This window comes from Choloepus didactylus, chromosome 5 (assembly GCF_015220235.1).
Source record: "Choloepus didactylus isolate mChoDid1 chromosome 5, mChoDid1.pri, whole genome shotgun sequence".
Taxonomy (NCBI): domain Eukaryota; kingdom Metazoa; phylum Chordata; class Mammalia; order Pilosa; family Megalonychidae; genus Choloepus; species Choloepus didactylus.
In genome coordinates this window covers 71,178,696-71,197,091 of record NC_051311.1, presented here as the reverse complement: position 1 = coordinate 71,197,091, position 18,396 = coordinate 71,178,696, and the positions used below count along the sequence as shown (strand labels likewise).

At 34.2% G+C, this 18,396-nt stretch overlaps 1 protein-coding gene across 1 annotated transcript in view; it reads left to right on the top strand.

Annotated features, from left to right (window-relative positions):
- PTPRZ1 (protein tyrosine phosphatase receptor type Z1) overlaps positions 1 to 18,396 on the top strand; it is a 198,544-nt gene that overhangs the window by 45,877 nt on the left and 134,271 nt on the right. Inside the window, exon 2 of the mRNA XM_037837758.1 lies at positions 9,688 to 9,753. Coding sequence (XP_037693686.1) covers positions 9,688 to 9,753 — 66 coding nt within the window. The remainder of the gene's footprint in view (positions 1 to 9,687; positions 9,754 to 18,396) is intronic.

Sequence of the window (18,396 nt, the reverse complement as noted above, 5' to 3'; positions counted from 1 at the left end):
GTTTTCTTTTATCTAAACAAGTAAAAAAAATCTATTGAAATTTGTGAATAAAATGAATTTTCAGCCACTACCCTGGAAAGAAGTCAAGGATATCTTTCTGCCTTGCCAAGACATAACCTACATAATGAATCAGTCAACACACCGGCAACAATTTTATCATATGATCCACACCCATTTCAGAATAGGTTGCTAGCACACAAAGCTGCCAGATTTTCCTGCTTGATGGATGGAAGCTTATGTTTCGGCTTAATTTTATCTAAGCAAGAAGTATTGTTTTAGATGAAGGCACAAATTAAAATAAGACTGTTTTAAGGTTTAGCCACAAAAAGAAGACACAGCCAAAGTGACTATTGTGACCGAAGGGGGTGATCTGTAAATTTGCTGCATTGCATATTTTGCTGTAGTTGTTGTTGTTAATTATCTTGGTAGCTGAAGAGCTCAGATTGCCTAACACCTGGAGACTTGGCTGTGATTTTCTACACTTAACTTAAACAATGCTGCTAATGCCCTACCTTAGCTACTGCATGCAGCCCTTGTGAATAAGAGGAAGCTTTTATTGTAAAATCCAAACTAAGGACTGAAAAATAGATTTCAAATTTTTCTTTACTCAGTCTTCAAAGCACATTTAAATGTTTATCTATTACCTGTTTGTAGAATCAGAGACATTCTTTCAGAGGTGCATATAATATTTTAAATTAAATTTTTTAAATATTTAACTAGTAGAAACTCATAAAATATATGGAAAGCATCAGAACACATTAAAAAAGGAAAAATCACAACACAGAGAAGTTACATCTCTGAATATATGTAATATTTATAAAATTGTGTCATAACTGTCGAGTAGAACTTAAATCATGTGCACTTCTCCATGTCTGTAGTTTTGAGAACATAATTTCAATGGCTTGACATTGTTTCATAGGTTACATTGTTTAAAATGTTACATAATTTATTTAAACTTTCCCTACTTTTTGCACATTAAAATCTTTTCCAGTGGTTCACTGTTGCTTTCAGTGCTGTACACATCTTGGTATGGGATCCTTTGTTTCATCTCTGCTAATTTTAAAATACATATTCCTCATAACATTCTTTGAAATTTGGTCTGTAATTACTTGATAAGTTGCACATGGAAAGTTATCACTTCCATATATATATGTTATATTCCACAATAAAAAATGTGATTAAATGAAAAAATATATATATTTCTTGGAATAAAATTACTATAGCAAAGAATATGAAGCACTTTAAGGATCTTGCCATCTTACTTTCTAAAAAATTTATACTAGTTCATACTTCCACCTGTGTATAATTGAACATTTCAAGATTCTTTGGGTGTCATTGAATATTAAAACTAAAAAGGAAAAAACAACTGATAATTTGATAGCTTGAAAATGGTATCTCAGTGTTATTTTAATTTGTTTCTGTGATTTTCAATAAAATCTCACACTTCTTTATATATTGATTAATTTGCATTTCTGAATCTTGTTTGCTCATATTTTTGCCCTTTTGTTATATTCTTCATATGTTTTTAATAGTTATCAGTAATTCAACATTTGTAATTTATATTTTATTACTCATTTTTGCATAAGTTTGAGTTATGTAATCAAAGCTATGAATATTTCTTTATCATTTATTTTTTTCGTGCACAGAAAGGCCCTCCCCATCCTATGAAAAATTAAATATTCACCTACATTTTTTCTTATAGTATTTGTGCATCCTTTTTTTTGAAAAAAACATTCTTTAATCCACATGGAATTTGTTTTCATGTATGTGTGAAGTTTGATTGAACGTCTTTTTCCAAATAATGAATATCCAATATCTTTCTGACTATTCAGACATTACTTCTCTGATTGTGATGTTCCCCTTATCCTATGTTAAACTTGTATATTTACTGGGGCCTATTTTAGTGTTGTATGCTTTGTTTCATTGATCTTCCTGTCAATTTATCTTTTAATACCTGGGTAGTGAAACCCCCATTATTTTTCTAAACTTTCTTCTTAATTATTCTTTTCCATTTATCCTTCTTTGTGAACTTTAGAATAATATTGCTAATTTAAAACATCCCACTGAGATGTGACCTATTCATTAAAAAACTGATATGTTCCAAAAATTCCATGTTCCCATTTAAGGATGGGGTAGGTCTCTCCGTTTATTCACATTTTCTTTTATATTAATAATTGTTCATGTATTTCTTCATTTATTCACTTTCTTGGTGTTTTGTGCTTTTCATGGTTGGTGTGAATGGAATCCCATTGTATCCCCTAGCTGGTTATTTTAGTATGCCAGTTGTCCAGAACTTCCCAAGCAATCCTAATCATAGAGCAGTATGACAGACATTCTTGTTCTATGCCTGATTGCATTGAAAGTGCATGGACATAAGACTTGACAATAGCTTTCTTACATGGGTGCTAAATGATAGCATATTATTGTACAGATTAAATAATATAATAGTATGTAATAGTTTAATAATGAATAATATATAACACAAATGTAATAGTGCATTATTTTTGTATTTTGATGAATTCCATGTTTTCAACCCACTTTCATATACTTTTTCTTATACAAATTTTGTTCTCACTTGTAATATTATTTTTAGCTCCTTCTTCCAATAGTTATTTTTACATAAGTAACAACAAAACAAATTTCTTTCTCTGCTTTCTTTATCACTATTTCATAGACAATTGGGTTTTTCTTCTTATGGTGGAGCAAATTCACCTTTTGTTATAAACTAAGTCGCTATAATTATTATTGCACTGTACGATAACAATGAGTTTATGCCACCTTAGTATTTTAATGTTGTGGAAGAAACTTGACAGGGGAAAAAAGTGGTACTTTATCTCCCACAGATTTTATTTTACACATAAAGCTCAAGCAAGGCTAGTTAATGGAAAACATTATCATTCATATCATCTAAGACTAAGAAATAATACATTTTCTAAAATCAAATCAACTTTCTATTTTAATGTACAAAATGTGGAGAATGCTTTAAGTAAACAGCTATGATATTGTAAAACTGTTTGTATTAACTTGAGAAGACGTCATTGATTTATTATTTTGTAGAAAATTCAGGTTACCAAATAACCTATATAGTGTATTTCAATCTATGTAAAATATAGATTTATTATACATGCATAGTTTAACATCTGGAAACATATATATATGTGCAAAATTATAAACAGTGTTTACATGTTGGAGATGTGAGTACAGGTGATTTTTAAATTATTTTTGCTTATCCGAACTTTTATAATGTATCTGAAACAGACATGTATTACTGGTGTAATAAAGAACAAAATTATTAGCATATTTTAACAGAAAATAATTCCGCTTTAGAAATATAGATGATCATATAAGGTTAAACACATATCTACATATAGGAAAAATCACTAGCTACTTTCTAGCATGAACCTATGAATATTATGAACTTCCTTGAGAAGTTTTGAGTAGGTTTCGTAGACTTATTGCCAGGTTTTGTAGACTTATTGCCAGCATACAAATTCTCTTTGGAAAGACATGCATAATCCTCTGTGTCGAAGAAACAATAAAAACTAATTGCCTACCTCTGAACTCTTCGTTAGTCCTATAAGAACATCTGTATTTAATTGGATGTCTCATTACCAAAACAAGCATAGGGAAGAAATGGTTCCCATTGTTCTTTTACATGCTCCATTATGTTCATCCTTTCCATCTCCTTTGATAATTCACCTTTTGATTTATTTTTTATTATTGTGCCTCAAGTGTCTACTTTTTCATTTCTTTAACCTTATCCTTAAATAAGGAGGTCGCCTGGACTCTTAATAATTTATTTCTTTCCAGATTTTCCTGTCTTTAACAATTTGAATTAATGTGCCCTTCTTTATGGTACCAAGTTGTGATTTAAGTTTTGAGACTGTGGAAAGTACTTTATTTTTCAACTGTTGTAGAGTTGGGAGAAAACCAATGGAACTCTTCTTTCTAACACTTTAGAAAGCATCTGAAATTGGGGAACAAATGGTTTGGGGGAAAACAATATATATTTAAAAGCAATATGTTTTTAGGGAGTTTGGTGTCAATAAATGTAATGTTTGAACTATTACTGTAACCTAGACAAGCCATGTTATCTGAATTTCCATAGTTAGCTAAAATATGTTTCATGAATGTATCTACAAATATAATGGATACAAATACATTCCACATGGATAAAGGCAGGCTATGTGTTAACGCAATTTGACAGCAAGCTAATCCTTTACGTTGAATGATGAATCCCACAGAGAAAACTTGCTGTGTTGGAAAGTATAGACTCTATACCAAACTCAAAGCCCAATTTAATTTACTCAGAAAGTTTGCCTGAGTTAGCTAGCCAACATTTTGGCTTAGATCACTTGAATCATAAACTTGGCTTTCTTTCCAAACTGAAAAAATATTTACTACAGAACATCTGAAGAAATAAAGGACTTTTATATCTAGGTGATTTGTTCACAGGTGTTCTTTAATCAAAAACCAATTCCTTTCTTAAAGGAACTCATATTTCTGATTTTTTTTTTTCTTCTCAGAGAGGGGAGTCTATTAGTTTCCAGTGATAGATGGTTATTACTGCTGTCATTTACAATGTCTTCTTTTCACTGCCTCTTTAGTCTTATGCATATCTGGCTGTCAAATTATCTATTAGCTGATTATTGTTGTGATGAATCCAAATTGTCTCTAGGGTTTCTAGGTCTTTTCTCCAAGCTTTCACAAGCCACTTATTTTCCTCCCACCCCCTTCATTTCCGTTAGAAATATTTGATTATTCCATATTCTTTTTTTATGTTTCCCTTCAAAATATACTCAAATAAATGAAATCTACTCAACGCCTTTCAGTCAACTCAGCAGACTACCTCCTTCCCATTTTTAATAGAAATCTAGGTATGAGGAAAAGGCAGAATGAGAATAAAATGTGTGAAGATTGTTGTGACCCTTGTGTCACAGTGCACCAGTCTCACAAAGAAGCCCCTAGTGACCTGCGCGGACCGTACATGAGAGACCAACCTTTGATTGCATAATTTGCTACCTCTTGTTAACCTTGCCCTTTCCTCTACCTGGAACATTTCACTTCCTCACCTCAAGTCTCTCCTTGTCAAAATCAAAAAACAAGGGCTTTAAAGAACCATATCTTAATTCTATCCCTTCTTCTCAGCCTTTCCAGATTTCTATCACCAACTGATCTCCTTCCCCCATGCCAAGATTCCTTAGAGATTTAATTAAAGGGTGTAAAATATTCAAGAAGTTACATCTTTGAGGACCACTTTGAGCAATCTAGTTTTAGAATCCTAGACTTCAAGCTTATCTCTGTGGTTATGATCTACTGCTGGTGGTTATTTAGTAGGATAAAAGTGATGATCTGTCAACCAACGCAAAGCAGAGACTATCTTTAATGTAAGGGCACAACCAGAGGCATTTTTATAATTCAAAATATTTATAATTATATTTTATAGGAAATGAGCACTCAGGCTTTTTTCTTTATGTTAGAAAACTTGAGCAAAAAAAATGCTAAGTTTGGCATGTGTCTGTGTCTTCCATATAGTGGCTATGTAGGAAGACAAATTTTGATTTCCATTATTTGAGTTTGAAGAAAAATAAAGGATTATATATACACATAGGTATACATATATATATATATATATATGTATGTATATGCATGCATGCTTTTATGTAGGTGCTCAAGGTAATTACAAGATGGAATATGTTGAAATAGAAACATTTAAAGTTACCTAAAAGAATATAAACCAAATTTTTCTAGTTTTTTTTTGCAAGTAAAAAGCCACCTCAAGAACAATAGTTTTACGACAAATTTTAGAGTGGCCTGTAAAAAAAGATTAATTAACATATATTTTATTGTTGTATATCGTGTACAATCCCTTCCTGAAATGTCTTAGTTTTTGTCACTACAGAATACTTACAGTGAAATGGATCTGGCAGATGCGTTTAAATGGAATAGAAACTAGGTAGAAAAACTAAAGAAACTAAATCAAATGCATAGAAACAGAAAAAAAGTCATTTCATCACTTTAATAGATTTAAAAATGTGTAAGCACTTTGATAGATTCTATTTTATGTAGGATTTACTGGTTTTCAAAGTATATAATGCAACAAAACTGTGAACCTAACTTCTTTTTTTCTTGTTCATTGGAGCTATCACATCTCATCTATCAGGTCTCTAAGTAGAATTATAAAAGTGGGGTACTCTCTCACGGCCAGAGACTATGTAATTAGCATATGAATGTGTAACGGATTGTTTGAAGTAACATTAAGAGGACAATACATGGAGGAACTGAAGAGAACTCCAACACCTGGGAATCTTATATTGAAAAAGCTTTCTTAATGTAAGTAATTAAAAACCAAGGACAAATGCTCATTGTGTAGTGATAAAACCCTACTAGGAAAGCTAAAAACCACTGATATTTTGCTGTCATCCTTTAGACTGAATCATTAAAACAAGAGCTTACAGTTTTATTCATTTCAGGGGAATACTTGTTAAATGTAGGATTTGTTTGGTATCCAGTCTTCTGAAATCATTAAAACACATTTATATGACAAATATATTCCATTTTTTGACTATTTATATTTAAAATATATTAAATGTGACAATAGATCTGTTCTCAGTAGTGCAGAGTTTCAGAGGAAAATTCCTATTGAAAACTAGTTAACTCTCTTTAATTTATTTAAAGCACTATCCCACTATATTGTTTTGTTTTATTATGTTTCTTTTGAAGGGCATACATGCTGTGGGAGTTGCTGCTCAGTAACCTTAAGAGAGACGCAGTCATCTCAGAAATGTTAGGAATCCTTGATGTCCTGGAAGGAGTAATGGACTAGAAGGCGGAAGCCATGCATTATTATTTCCATTTTTGGCACTTCCTACCTATAAAAACCATTTACATTTCTTTAGCATAAATTGCCTTATCTCTAAAATAAGAATTTTTTTTCTAGGCTGTTCAAGTCTAGAGTTCTTCAAGCCCTCTTTAACATTGTGTTTGTATATTCTTGGATCATGAAGAAACACATGTCCCCAGAATTTAATCTTAAATGACTACCATCTTACATGACAACTTAGTGAATGTAGTATTTCACTTTTTAAGTGGAAAAACAAATGTATGCACAAATATTCATAGCAGTATTATTCATAATAGCCCAAGTGTGTAAATAAACACCCCAAATATCCGTTGACTGATGAATGAATAAGAAAAATGTGGTATAGCCATACAACAGAATATTATTTGGCAATAAAAAATAATATAGTACTGATAAATGTTACAACATGGGTGAACCTTGAGAACATTATTCTTAGTGAAAGGAGCCCATCACAAAAGACCACATATAGTGTGATTCCATTTATATGAAATGTCCAGATTAGACACATCTGTAGAGACAGAAAATAAATCAGTGATTGCCTAGGGCTGGGCAGGATTGGGGAATGGGAAAGTAGCAGGTAAAAGGGAATGAGTTTTCTCTTTGGGGTGATGAAATATTCTAGAGTTGATTGTGGTGATGGTTGCACAACTCTGTATAAATATTAAAAACCATTGAGTTGTACACTTTAATGGGTGAATTTTATGCTCTGTGAATTATGTCTCAATAACACTGTTATTGAAAGAAAAAATACAAATATATGTCAAAATGTGCTATGTGGTCCATGGAATATTTACCTGTATTTATGGCTAATTAAAAGTGCAAACCTATTACTTCTCCAAATTATGTATTGGCTTTGAATAACCTATGGGTTCTGAATGTGGATTTCCTATAGTTAGTCTGACTTTTAGTTAGTTTAACTGTGATTTAATATCATGTTATTAAATATGACTAATCAGAGATTCGTAAATATACTAATCAGATAGTGTAAAACATGGAAGAGAGGAAAATAATTTCTGAAATGTCCTTTAGATATTTGTATCCCTGAAATTAAGAACTGTCAATAAAGAGAAAACACATATGTAGAAAGAATAAGAAGAAATGGTTTCACTTCCCATTTGATAAGAAAAGTCAATGTATATATTTTAAATAAATCCTTGCATTCAAATGAAAGCTATATTGCCAGAACTCCAGTTTAAGAACAGCTAATGTTCCAAAAGTTCATTCATAAGCTAGCTATTTGCAGCCTTTTCCATAGAGACTGTTTTCTCAATGCTGGTCAGATTTCAAATCTAGACTACAGAGGTTTATGGAACCCACAATGTAGCTGAACTGGATTACTAATCTTAGTACAGTCTGGGATTAAAGAACAGTGGCATAGGAAGGAGGAGGATGAATCATAATATCTCCATTTCTTGGGTGCAGGTATGGCCCCAGGATAAAATTTGAATTTTGCAGAATGAGATTTTGGCCTCCATCCATCTTCCTTTCTATTACCCTTACCCCATGGTCTAGATCTAGAGCCTTTCTCTCTCTGTGAGGAGGCATCCACTACTTTTATAATGCCCTAGGCCTCCCACTGAGGCAGCTGTGTTCCTCCAAGGGCTACAGGGTACAAATTCACGTACACTTTCCAACATATTCTCTCTCCCAGCCAACTCAAGGCAGATAATAGTGTTTTGAATTCAAAAGGAAGCAAAATTTGAAAGGATGATAACCTCATGGAGGCATTTACTGATAAAACTTGACCTGCAAAAGTAAGAGTATCTCAAATCAGTAGGATTTTCATGTTTTAGTGTTGGGAAATGGTAAGAAAAATTGGGAAGTAGAACAAGTTGACCTTTTTGTCTCCAATCTCTCTTTGGGACGAACCTCTGTAGGTCACCCCTGCTTTACACAGAGTATTTGCTTTGTCCCTGACTGAGCTTCCAAGTTCTTTAAATGTGCCATCTGTGATTTGCAGTAACTACCAGAGTAGGGGCATTGGAGTCTCTAATGGTGGTGGCTGGGATTGAAGGGAGATGCTGGGAAGGTGATGTGGAAAGGAGTAATCAAAGACCATTCAGGTTGTTCAACTAGGATGAACTAAAATGTTTGGAAGTGACCAGAGGTGTTGGTAGCAAAATGTGAGAATAACTAACAGTGCTGAACGGTGCGTGAATGAGGTGGAAAGGGGAAGCTCAGAGTCATATATGTCACCATAAGGAAAGTTGAAGGTCAAAAGATGAGAATGTAGAAAACTGAATCCTATGGTGGGCAATGTCCGTGTTTAACTGTACAAATATTAGAAATCTCTTCCATGAGCCAGAACAAATGTATGACAATACAACTAGAAGTTAATAATAGAGAGGCATATAGGGAAAAAATATATACCTATTGCAAACTGTATACCACAGTTACTAGTATTTCAACATTCTTTCATAAACAATAACAAACATACTATACCAGTAACTATGAGTCAACAAGGGAGGAGGGTAGTTAGGGATATGGGAGGATTCGAGTTTACTTTTCTTTTTCTTCTTTTTTTTTTTTTTCTTTTCTTCTTTCATTCTATCTCTTGTCTGGAGTAATGAAAATGTTCTAAAAATTGAACAAAAATTAAGTGTGGTGATGAATGCACAGCTGTATGAAGGTACCAGGGGCAATTGATTGTGCACTTTGGATCTTTGGATAATTGTATGGTATGTGAACAATCTCAATAAAAATTAAAAACTAAAAAAAAAAAAAAAAGACTATTCAGGTATGAATGATTTGGGGGACCTTATAATTTTTTATATTTGGACACATATTTTTCTATACATTAATCAATTGGTTTTTCTTGGTTATAGATTTGGCTTATGGATATTATAGACAACAGAGAAAACTTGTTGAAGAGATTGGCTGGTCCTATACAGGTAAGCATATTATATACAATGAGCAGAAAATATTGATTCTCTTCGTATTCATTTTATGTACATAAAATGAAATTATATAGCTCAACACATTAACATCACTATGGTCAACTAGATTAATTAATGAAAATATAGCAAATGAAAAATGATTTCTCATGGACCCTCCATAAGAAAATTTGGTAGTGTAGGCCATATTGGTATTAGTCAGAGCTGGATTAAAATCCAAGGTCCACACTGACTGTATCTACTTGGGAAATATGCATAAGCTACTTGAGGCTCAGTTTTCTCATCTGTGAAAAAGAGGGCTGTTCTGAGCAGTAAATGAATAAACAAAGTATAAACACTTGATGCAGGGCCTTATATATTGAAAACTCTCAATATATGTTAGCTGCTATTGTTATGATCACAATAATGATTGTTTTTATTTATGTAACAAATATTAATGGGCTTTCTTGCTCTCAGAAGGAGCTTCCTTCTGAATTACTATGGCTGAGTTAATTGGAGTCAGACTGAAAAAGATATTGTCAGATTACTAGACTTTTTTCTTAGAACGTCATGAATATCTGTAGTTGGGCTTGAAATAGTTCCAACCAGAAATCACCATCAGAAACCCTAGAGGAGAGGAGAGGCCCTAGGCCTGATCAGAAGAGCATGGATTGGAGTCTGGATGATCATCTGTGATAGAGTTGAGAGTTGGGTATTCATTAAAAATAAGGTTGGGTTAATGAGAAGGAATCAGATTTGAAGGACTTTTACATGGGCCTTGTCAATTTGGACTTTTTTTGTAGAAGGCGGCCAGCAACATGATAAATTTTGCACAAGGCATGCATGCCTTTTCTCTCTCTCTGTCTTTTTTTAACAATTTGTATTATTCTTAATTCCAAAGTAAATTTATTGTAGAAATTTAGAAAGTACGTACAAGCACAAAGAAGAATATAAAAATCATTCTTACTCCCTCCGGGGATATCCACTAAAGAGGTAGCCTGTATTTATTCTCTTATATTTGTGTATTTTATACATAGAGTTATGCATCTAATTTTTCTCTGGAAAAAAAATTTTGAGCATATCCTCATTTCAATGATTCCTCATGAACGTGATACTTAATGGCTGCCTAAAATGCCACCACCTAACTGCTTCATTATTTAACCTTTCCCTTATTGTTGGGTTTTTAAACAGCTATAAACAATGCCATTTAGATAGATGGATAGATATGAATCTTTATTTGTATTTTTATTGTTTCCTTTCTAGAGAATCTTTGATATGCAATTATTGAGTAGAAGGAAATAAATGTTTTTGAGGTTCTTGATGCATACTGCCTAATTGCTTTCAGAGAAGATACAATGAAAAACCATATATGGAAGGCACTAGCCAGGATTGATTATCATTTGGAAAGTCTTCTAATCTCATAAGTTAAAAAAAAAGACATTTTGTTGTTTTAGTATGCCTTTGTTTTCCACCAAAGTCAGTATTTTCATTTTTATTAGCCATTTGAATGCCTCTTCCCTGAAATAAGTTAAATTAAAACATGGAAAAACAATCAAAATATCCATCAGAGCAAGGGGTGAACAAATTAAGATATTTTCATTTTTATTAGGCTTTTGAATACCTCTTTTGTGAAAGAAGTTAAATTAAAGCATGGAAAGCAATCAAAATATCCAACAGAGCTCAAGGGGTGAACAAATTAAGGCATATCTATATATTGTGGATTACTCTGCAGATAGATATCAGGTAGATCTGTATAATATTATGTAGAAACACTTGCCCTTAATTTATTCATGTATAATTATGACTCATAGATCTATGGAATACTGTTTTTAATGTTTTTTAATACTGAGAAATACATAAAAGCAAAAATTATACATAATTCTACAGCATTTTTAACTATTTAAAATGTGATTTTTTTTTTTTGTCTGAATTTTTAGTTTTGTTGTTTTTGCTATGACAACTCACAGTGTAATGGATAGCTTCATATAACTCTATATACTTGAGCAATTTTTTTTCCAGAAAACTGGACTTTACTAAAAAGGGTTGTTGAGTCAAAGGGCCTGAACATTTATAATATTGATAGATCTGCTTAAATTAATTTCAGAAAGTTTTATTCATTTATACATTTTCCCATATTTTCACTAAGGCTAATTTTTAAAATTTTGTCATTTTGATTGATGAGAAACAGACTCTCATTTAATTTGAATTTTCCTAATTATTAGTGAAGTTGAGTATGTTTCCATATGCTTTTGACCATCTCTATCTCTTCTGTGAATTTTTGTGAATTATCCTAGGGGCAGTTACTTATATATTGAAGAAATATGGGAGGGATAAATTATTTTTAATTTGCTGTTTTCTGTTTTTCTCAAGCATAGTTTCTGTTTTTGTTTGATTGTTAATTTTAGAGTTGGTATTATTTTAATAAAGTCAGAATATTTTCAGTGGGCCTCATTTTTCATCCTGTGTTTAAATACCTTACTTAAAACTCTTTCTTTAAATGCCTTTTAAAGGTACTTAAAAGATACCTTTACCTTTTTCTTGAAGTACCTTACTTTAAAATCTTTATTTTGTGGAAGCTATGCATATAATAGGGAAAAGTTGGTCCAGAGTCTAGACTCAAATCCAGAGAAACTAAGACCCAAATTTATTCAAATAGAATAAAATAATTAGACATTTAATCAAAACATAAGTAAAATTGTTTAGGATAAACAAATGGATTGTTCATTTTTATACTATTAATATTTTCATACTAGCCCTTCATATCCATCATTCCTATTTAATTAACCATTACTTCAGGTAGTATCTACCATATGTCCCCCAAAATCCCTAACCCAGACTCCGTTGTTTGGGGTAACTTTACTGCTAAATGAGTCTTCTTGAAAAATTTGTCTTTTAGATCAGTACATATATATTACTTTGTCTAAAATCAATTTTCTCTCTGTAGAAATAAATGACAGCATTTATGTATAAAGCACCTAACATGATATCACACAATTTTTAGGTGAAACATTTTGGTTTATATTTATTATAAGAAAAATAATTTTAGGGGAATTTTCTGGGTGAATCATTTATTATTCAAGGCCTCCAAGGGTTTCAGAAGCAGGCAAGTGTGTTAGAAATTATTTTCTACAAGACATGTATCTTTTCCTTTGGATTTGTCTTTGCATTTCTATTTTTATTTATTGTATGTTTTCAGCTGTGTGTTTTAAAACTCATTTGCATTTTTTTCTGTGTAAAATCTAGCAGACCTATTTCAGTTTCACATTTGATAAGTTTCTGTTTACCTTCATCCAGCAATTCACTGCAGTAAGGCAGGGGTATACATTTCAAATTACCTTGCCAATATGAAAGCTCAAACTTGCTCTGTGGCTACACTTTGATAAGAAAGATTTGTCTACTTAACAATCGAATGTCCTTTTAAATAATATTTATTCTTTTACTCTCCATCATTAATCAATGAGGTTTAGTTCTCAGGTGATAATTTCTTAAAAGGCCATTATCACATATCCTGAGCCTTAAATCTTAATCCCAGTTGGCTGATTTTGCCCAGCCAGATATTTATACTGAGAAACTTTTAACAAAGTAATACTTGATCATCTCAATCCGCTGTCATTTGCAGTGTTGTTGTCCCTCTGAGGGAGCACCAGTGCATGTCTCCTGTAATTCAAACTAGTCTTTGCAATTCTGAATACTCAGACACTATACAGATGCATATGCCAGAGGAAAAGAAAGGTATGAAAAAAAGAGATAGAGGGGAAAAAATAAAGTTTACAATCTGTCTCATTCCAAAGGGGAAGTTTCAAAAGGTTGCTACTCACTTTCTATCTTTTGTCTTGAGATCTATTTAATTTCCTCAATTACATGTATATTTTTACATGTAGCAGCAATTGGAGTAACCATTTCCATTAGTTTATTAACTAAGTAATAAATTCCTTTTTGTCTTTTCAAACACTATCTCTTTTAAGATTTTGTAACTGGCAACCATCGACCATTTTGTCTTTCTTTTCATCCAAAATAGAAACCCTACTGTTTTGTAAAAATTAGTAGCTAATTTTTGCTACTGCCACACCTGATAATTATGAGAAACAAGTTAGAAGAGATTATGAATTCCTGGAGTGTATCCCTAACCATGGAAGATGGCACCCTGAGGGACAGCTCCCTTGTTTTCCTGGAAAATATCTGCTGATAGCATTATCTGGATGTTAATATAGGACATTTTTTAAAAAGATACATTGGGAGGCGGGGCAAGATGGCGGACTGGTGAGCTGTATGTTTTAGCTACTCCTCCAGGAAAGTAGGTAGAAAGCCAGGAACTGCGTGGACTGGACATCACAGAGCAATCTGTCTTTGGGCATACTTCATACAACACTCATGAAAACGTGGAACTGCTGAGATCAGCGAAATCTGTAAGTTTTTGCGGCCAGGGGACCCGCGCCCCTCCCTGCCAGGCTCAGTCCCGGGGGAGGAGGGGCTGTCAGCTCCGGGAAGGAGAAGGGAGAACTGCAGTGGCAGCCCTTATAGGAAACTCATTCTACTGATTCAAACTCCAACCATAGATAGACTGAGACCAGACACCAGAGACTCTGAGAGCAGCCAGCCCAGCAGAGAGGAGACAGGCATAGAAAAAAAACAACACGAAAAACTCCAAAATAAAAGCAGAGGATTTTTGGAGTTCTGGTGAACACAGAAAGGGGAAGGGCGGAGCTCAGGCTTTGAGGCGCATATGCAAATCCCGAAGAAAAGCTGATCTCTCTGCCCTGTGGACCTTTCCTTAATGGCCCTGGTTTCTTTGTCTATTAGCATTTCAATAACCCATTAGATCTCTGAGGAGGGCCGTTTTTTTTTGTTTTTTGTTTTTGTTTGTTTGTTTTTTAAATCCTTTTTTCTTTTTCTAAAACAATTACTCTAAGAAGCCCAATACAGAAAGCTTCAAAGAATTGCAATTTGGGCAGGTCAAGACAAGAGCAGAACTAAGAGAGCTCTGAGACAAAAGGCAATAACCCGGTGGCTGAGAAAATTCACTAAACACCACAACTTCCCAAGAAAAGGGGAGTGTCCGCTCACAGCCATCATCCTGATGGACAGGAAACACTCCTGCCCATCGCCAGCCCCATAGCCCAGAGCTGCCCCAGACAACCCAGTGTGACTGAAGTGCTTCAGATAACAGGCACACACCACAAAACTGGGCGTGGACATTAGCCTTCCCTGCAACCTCAGCTGGTTGTCCCAGAGTTGGGAAGGTGGAGCACTGTGAATTAACAAAGCCCCATTCAGCCATCATTTCAGCAGACTGGGAGCCTCCCTACACAGCCCAGCAGCCCAGAACCGCCCTGGGGGGACGGCACTCACCTGTGACATAGCACAGTCATCCCTCAAAAGAGGACCAGTGGGTGCACGGTCTGGAAGAGGGACCCACTTGCAAGTCTCAGGAGCCATACTCCAATACCAAGGACTTGTGGGTCAGTGGCAGAGACAAACTGTGGCAGGACTGAACTGAAGGATTAGACTATTGCAGCAGCTTTAAAACTCCAGGATCACCAGGAAGATTTGATTGTTAGAGCCACCCCCCTCCCTGACTACCCAGAAACACGCCCCATATACAGGGCAGGCAACACCAACTACACACGCAAGCTTGGTACACCAATTGGACCCCACAAGACTCCCTCCCACATTCACCACAAAGGTAAAGCAGGGGAGAAGTGGCTTGTGGAGAACAGGTGGCTCGTGGACGCCACCTGCTGGTTGGTTAGAGAAAGTGTACTCCAGGAAGCTGTAGATCTGATAAATTAGAGATAAGGACTTCAGTTGGTCTACAAATCCTAAAAGAACCCTATCAAGTTCAGCAAATGCCAACAGGCCAAAAACAACAGAAAATTATAAAGCATATGAAAAAACCAGACGATATGGATAACCCAAGCCCAAACACCCAAATCAAAATATCGGAAGAGACACAGCACCTAGAGCAGCTACTCAAAGAACTACAGATGAACAATGAGACCATAGTACGGGATACAAAGGATATCAAGAAGACCCTAGAAGAGCATAAAGAAGACATTGCAAGACTAAATAAAAAAATGGATGATCTTATGGAAATTAAAGAAACTGTTGACCAAATTAAAAAGATTCTGGACACTCATAGTACAAGACTAGAGGAAGTTGAACAATGAATCAGTGACCTGGAAGATGACAGAATGGAAAATGAAAGCATAAAAGAAAGAATGGGTAAAAAAATTGAAAAAATCGAAACGGACCTCAGGGATATGATAGATAATATAAAACATCCGAACATAAGACTCATTGGTGTTCCAGAAGGGGAAGAAAAGGGTAAAGGTCTAGGAAGAGTATTCAAAGAAATTGTTGGGGAAAACTTCCCAAATCTTCTAAACAACATAAATACACAAATCATAAATGCTCAGCGAACTCCAAATAGAATAAATCCAAATAAACCCACTCTGAGACATATTCTGATCACACTGTCAAACACGGAAGAGAAGGAGCAAGTTCTGAAAGCAGCAAGAGAAAAGCAATTCACCACATACAAAGGAAACAGCATAAGACTAAGTAGTGACTACTCAGCAGCCACCATGGAGGCGAGAAGGCAGTGGCATGACATATTTAAAATTCTGAGTGAGAAAAATTTCCAACCAAGAATACTTTATCTAGCAAAGCTCTCCTTCAAATTTGAGGGAGAGCTTAAATTTTTCACAGACAAACAAATGCTGAGAGAATTTGCTAACAAGAGACCTGCCCTACTGGAGATACTAAAGGGAGCCCTACTGACAGAGAAACAAAGAAAGGAGAGAGAGACTTGAAGAAAGGTTCAGTACTAAAGAGATTCGGTATGGGTACAATAAAGGATATTAATAGAGAGAGGGGAAAAATATATATGACAAACATAAACCAAAGGATTAGATGGCTGATTCAAGAAATGTCTTCATGGTTATAACGTTGAATGTAAATGGATTAAACTCCCCAATTAAAAGATATAGATTCGCAGAATGGATCAAAAAAAATGAACCATCAATATGTTGCATACAAGAGACTCATCTTAGACACAGGGACACAAAGAAATTGAAAGTGAAAGGATGGAAAAAAATATTTCATGCAAGCTACAGCCAAAAGAAAGCAGGTGTAGCAATATTAATCTCAGATAAAATAGACTTTCAATGCAGGGATGTTTTGAGAGACAAAGAAGGCCACTACATACTAATAAAAGGGACAATTCAACAAGAAGAAATAACAATCGTAAATGTCTATGCAGCCAATCAAGGTGCCACAAAATACATGAGAGAAACACTGGCAAAACTAAAGGAAGCAATTGATATTTCCACAATAATTGTGGGAGACTTCAACACATCACTCTCTCCTATAGATAGATCAACCAAACAGAAGACCAATAAGGAAATTGAAAACCTAAACAATCTGATAAATGAATTAGATTTAACAGACATATACAGAACATTACATCCCAAATCACCAGGATACACATACTTTTCTAGTGCTCACGGAACTTTCTCCAGAATAGATCATATGCTGGGACATAAAACAAGCCTCAATAAATTTAAAAAGATTGACGTTATTCAAAGCACATTCTCTGACCACAATGGAAGACAATTAGAAGTCAATAACTATCAGAGACTTAGAAAATTCACAAATACCTGGAGGTTAAGCAACACACTCCTAAACAATCAGTGGGTTAACGAAGAAATAGCAAGAGAAATTGCTAAATATATAGAGACGAATGAAAATGAGAACACAACATACCAAAACCTATGGGATGCAGCAAAAGCAGTACTGAGGGGGAAATTTATAGCACTAAACGCATATATTAAAAAGGAAGAAAGAGCCAAAATCAAAGAACTAATGGATCAACTGAAGAAGCTAGAAAACGAACAACAAACCAATCCTAAACTAAGTAGAAGAAAAGAAATAACAAGGATTAAAGCAGAAATAAATGACATAGAGAACAAAAAAACAATAGAGAGGATAAATATCACCAAAAGTTAGTTCTTTGAGAAGATCAACAAGATTGACAAGCCCCTAGCTAGACTGACAAAATCAAAAAGAGAGAAGACCCATATAAACAAAATAATGAATGAAAAAGGTGACATAACTGCAGATCCTGAAGAAATTAAAAAAAATTATAAGAGGATACTATGAACAACTGTATGGCAACAAACTGGATAATGTCGAGGAAATGGACAAGTTCCTGGAAACATATGAACAACCTAGACTGACCAGAGAAGAAATAGAAGACCTCAATCAACCCATCACAAGCAAAGAGATCCAATCAGTCATCAAAAATCTTCCCACAAATAAATGCCCAGGGCCAGATGGCTTCACAGGGGAATTCTATGAAACTTTCCAGAAAGAACTGACACCAATCTTACTCAAACTCTTTCAAAACATTGAAGAAAATGGAACACTGCCTAACTCATTTTATGAAGCTAACATCAATCTAATACCAAAACCAGGCTACAAAAAAGGAAAACTACCGGCCAATCTCCCTAATGAATATAGATGCAAAAATCCTCAACAAAATACTTGCAAATCGAATCCAAAGACACATTAAAAAAATCATACACCATGACCAAGTGGGGTTCATTCCAGGCATGCAAGGATGGTTCAACGTAAGAAAATCAATCAATGTATTACAACACA